This window comes from Arachis ipaensis, chromosome B05, assembly GCF_000816755.2.
Source record: "Arachis ipaensis cultivar K30076 chromosome B05, Araip1.1, whole genome shotgun sequence".
In the NCBI taxonomy this organism is placed as follows: Eukaryota; Viridiplantae; Streptophyta; class Magnoliopsida; order Fabales; family Fabaceae; genus Arachis; species Arachis ipaensis.
Genome location: NC_029789.2, coordinates 136,954,031 through 136,957,685, shown reverse-complemented (window position 1 = coordinate 136,957,685; position 3,655 = coordinate 136,954,031). Strand labels below are relative to the sequence as shown.

The 3,655-nt window shown below is 24.1% G+C and overlaps 1 protein-coding gene across 1 annotated transcript in view; it reads left to right on the top strand.

Moving 5' to 3' along the window:
• Window positions 1–3,655, top strand: part of LOC107644362 (aldehyde dehydrogenase family 2 member C4) — a gene marked incomplete in the record, with an annotated part of 15,903 nt that overhangs the window by 1,630 nt on the left and 10,618 nt on the right. The window contains 1 exon segment of the mRNA XM_016348201.2: window positions 358–500. Within this exon segment, the coding sequence (XP_016203687.1) occupies window positions 358–500 (143 nt within the window).

Below are 3,655 nucleotides of genomic sequence, written 5' to 3'. Positions count from 1 at the left end.
GATAAAATATTAAAAAAAATTAATGGTTAAAAATGATAAAAAGTTTCCGTATTTTATTAGAATTTAATTTACGCTGTCACGTTCATCCATCCATCCTCCATAGATGTATGCATTAATTGAAAGTACGTGTCGAAAAAAGAAACTTACGATAGAGATAAGAGAGACGAAGAATGAAGAATCCGTATGGACCTTACATGAAATATCCAAATCATACCACTTTTATATTGGTTTAATTTTTGTACTTGATTTTTAATATGAACAATATTTGGAAAGGTAGAAACTAATTTGAAATTGACTTCACGTGAAGTCCGTTCAATGAAATTTACATGAGTTTTCACCATTTGGAAATCCTAGCAGGAAACGAGTTTGAGACAATAGATCCGAGAACAGGAGAGGTGATAGCGAAAATCTCGGAGGGAAGAAAAGAAGACATTGATGTGGCTGTTAAAGCGGCACGTGAGGCATTTGACAACGGTCCATGGCCACGCATGTCTGGTGCGGTACGTTTTTTCCATCTCTCTTTCTTTTTACATACTTCTCATCTCTTCGATTAACTAATTTAAAATATTTAAATTTTAGTTAAATATTAAATTGAATTTCTAATTCTACTATTTTCATAACTGATTCGAATAGCTACCAACTAGTCCTTTTAAGTTTAAGAAGTTAGAGGTGTGTATTTATCAAGTCACATTTCTTTTATTAATTAATTTTATATTATGATTTTTTAAAATAGATTTTTAAAGATAAGTATTTAAGATATAATATTATGATACATTGGATGATTAATGAGAAAATATGAGAAGTAGGATAAGCCAATGAATTATAGCTTAAATGGCATAGTCTTCCTATACTCAATTAAGAGGTTGCGGGTTCGAATCTTCTGTCTTTGATTAAAAAAAAAATGAGAAGTAATCATTGGTGGAAAGGAACAAAATTAATAATAAGTGAGCTGAAATATAATTGTCTAAAGACATGAATTTATGAGTAATGGGTATTTGTCTATTTGGCTACTAATGTCCCAACTCCCAACAAACAAAAACGTGGCCAGATATAATCCATTATATATGTATATATGTATAAAATTAAAATTTTATTTCAGTATAACTAATTGACGGGGACCACAAAATAACAATTTCTCATTTTTTAAGGGGTGTTTAGAATTTTAAAACTAGAAAAAAGATTTTTTATTTAGAATATTGAACTAAAATTTTGTGTATACAAACGAGTGAACAAGTGGGCAACCATATAATTTTATTATCTAACAGTTTAGTGCATAGGCAATTATTTGCACATTTCTTTTTCTACAATTTAATTTGTTAATATATTAGTGTATAAAAATTAATCTAAGTAAAATATTTTCTTCTAAATGAAAGGGGAAAAAATTGAAAAAATTATTGTAAAGGATCTTTAAGAAGATTTATTTATTAAAAGAGATTTATTTTTATCAAAATTATTAAGAAGGATTAATTAATAAACTATTTAGAAAGAAAAATCAAAATTATTTTATTAGAGAGATAAATATACTGTTATTTATTATTTTTTTCTTAAAGACATATTTTTTCTCTAATTAATTTTTTTCTTTTTTTTTTTGTTTAACTATGTTTTTATGCATTAAATTAATTTCTGAGTGTTATTTACTCTTTATTTAAATTTTATTATACATAATTTTGTCATTTTACTTTATACTTTATACTTTATTAACGGAATGTTCTATATGACAGTAGTACAAGAACAAAGTTAATAATTTGAAAAACAAGTACAAGTTTTAGAGACACAAAATTACTTGTCGATGCATCAATACATTTATTTATTATTTTTTTATAATTTAAATGAAATATTTACTATAGAACTAAAGAGAATGATAAATAAATATATTGATATATCTATGATTAATTTTGTGCCTTTGAAATTTATACTTGTTCTCCAAATTATTGATCTTGCTATCATATAAGATATTCTGTTAATTATTTAATTTTGATCTTACGGTGGAACTATATTAAACTTAAATAAAACTTTTTTAAATTCAAATAAGACACTTTAAACCTTAAAAACTAAAATAAGATTACGTCTAAATTTAGGAGACTGATTTAATACTTTATCAAAAAAAAAATACCAATACACAATCCTCGCCTCTAAGTAAGGGGTTCGGTGTTTTGTCATTTTCACATATCGTCACCAATTTGAATGTAATAATTAATTAAGTATAGTTGCCTTAATTGTACCGAAGAATTTGGAACTAAGAAGTTAAAATAACAAGGATATTGGGACCAACATCTGCTCCAAGGCTAGGTTTATTTGAGAGGAAAATGAACAAAAAAATTAGAAGAAAAATGATTATTTTTTATTGTTTAATTGAAATTTTTTTTTTTAAAATGTAAAAAAGTTAATTAAATTTACTAAATTTTTTTTAATATTAGAAGGAAAAAAGATGAAAAATTTATAATATTTTCTATTTTTAATATTATTTTGAAAAATATCTATCACTTTTTTTCTTGATATGTTTTATTCTTTTTTTAAGCATTAAATTTAAGTTAATTATTATACCGAATCATCCTTGTTTTATCTTTTTTTTTGGATAAATTTTGAAAAATAAACATAACAATAATTGAGTGATAATATTTGAACAATAGCACAATTCAGTTGACATTATTATGAAATAACTTTTTTTGGGTATAAAAAAAATCTTTTGGGTACATACAAAATTAACCATTTATAGTAAAAATGAAAAATCACAGGCATGTGTGATGGAGACATGGACGACCCAATACTAATAGGAAACCGTTCGAAAAGTAGAAAACTAGAAAAAGACCTTAATTGTTAGTTACCCCAAATAATTTAAGTCCCACTAATTAAGAAGTTAACTCTTATGCCAGTTGCTTGTAAATTGTGGAGAGAAATTAGCAAAGCAATGAATGTCATTTATTTGATTTATTGTTTACCACCATTATGATTTTAATAAGGGAGGAGTAAAGTCAAATGACTCAAATGTCAAATCACAAGAGATAGAACTCTTAGCACGTTACATATGAATTCAAACACTATTTTGTTATATGTTAAACTTTTATTATTGATTAAGAAAGTAAAATCAAGTTGAAAATGATTCACTATTAATCTATTATCATAAGTTCATAACTAATCATGCTTGTAGCTTTGTTAGTCACAATTAAGATTTTTCATCTATTTCAATGAGTGTGTCTAGTGGAAATTGAATTCTAAATGAACCTTTGTCTCAAGCTTAACAAATATATTTTTACAAATAGTATGTTTGAGAATATTATATTTCGGTATTATAAAAGACTGACTTGTTTAGCGTTACAAATAGTTAGAAATTAAGAATAAATTAGGATGCGTTTGTGTTATTATACATATTCTTAAGTATAAACTTTTAATTCTTAGAATAACTCTAGTACCAATAAAAAATGTTTTTTTGACAAAAAATTATAACAATTGAGTGATATATAATAATTTCTCATACCTTAATTTTTATTTTCTTAGCATGAGAATATTAAATATCTTTTTTTTGGATAAAACAGAATATTATATTTTAAATAATAAATGATTTTTGAAAATTAAATTTAAAGTTTAAAATAAATATGTAATAATATATTTTTATAAATAATATTTAAAAATAAATTAAAATTTCTTAAAACAAAAC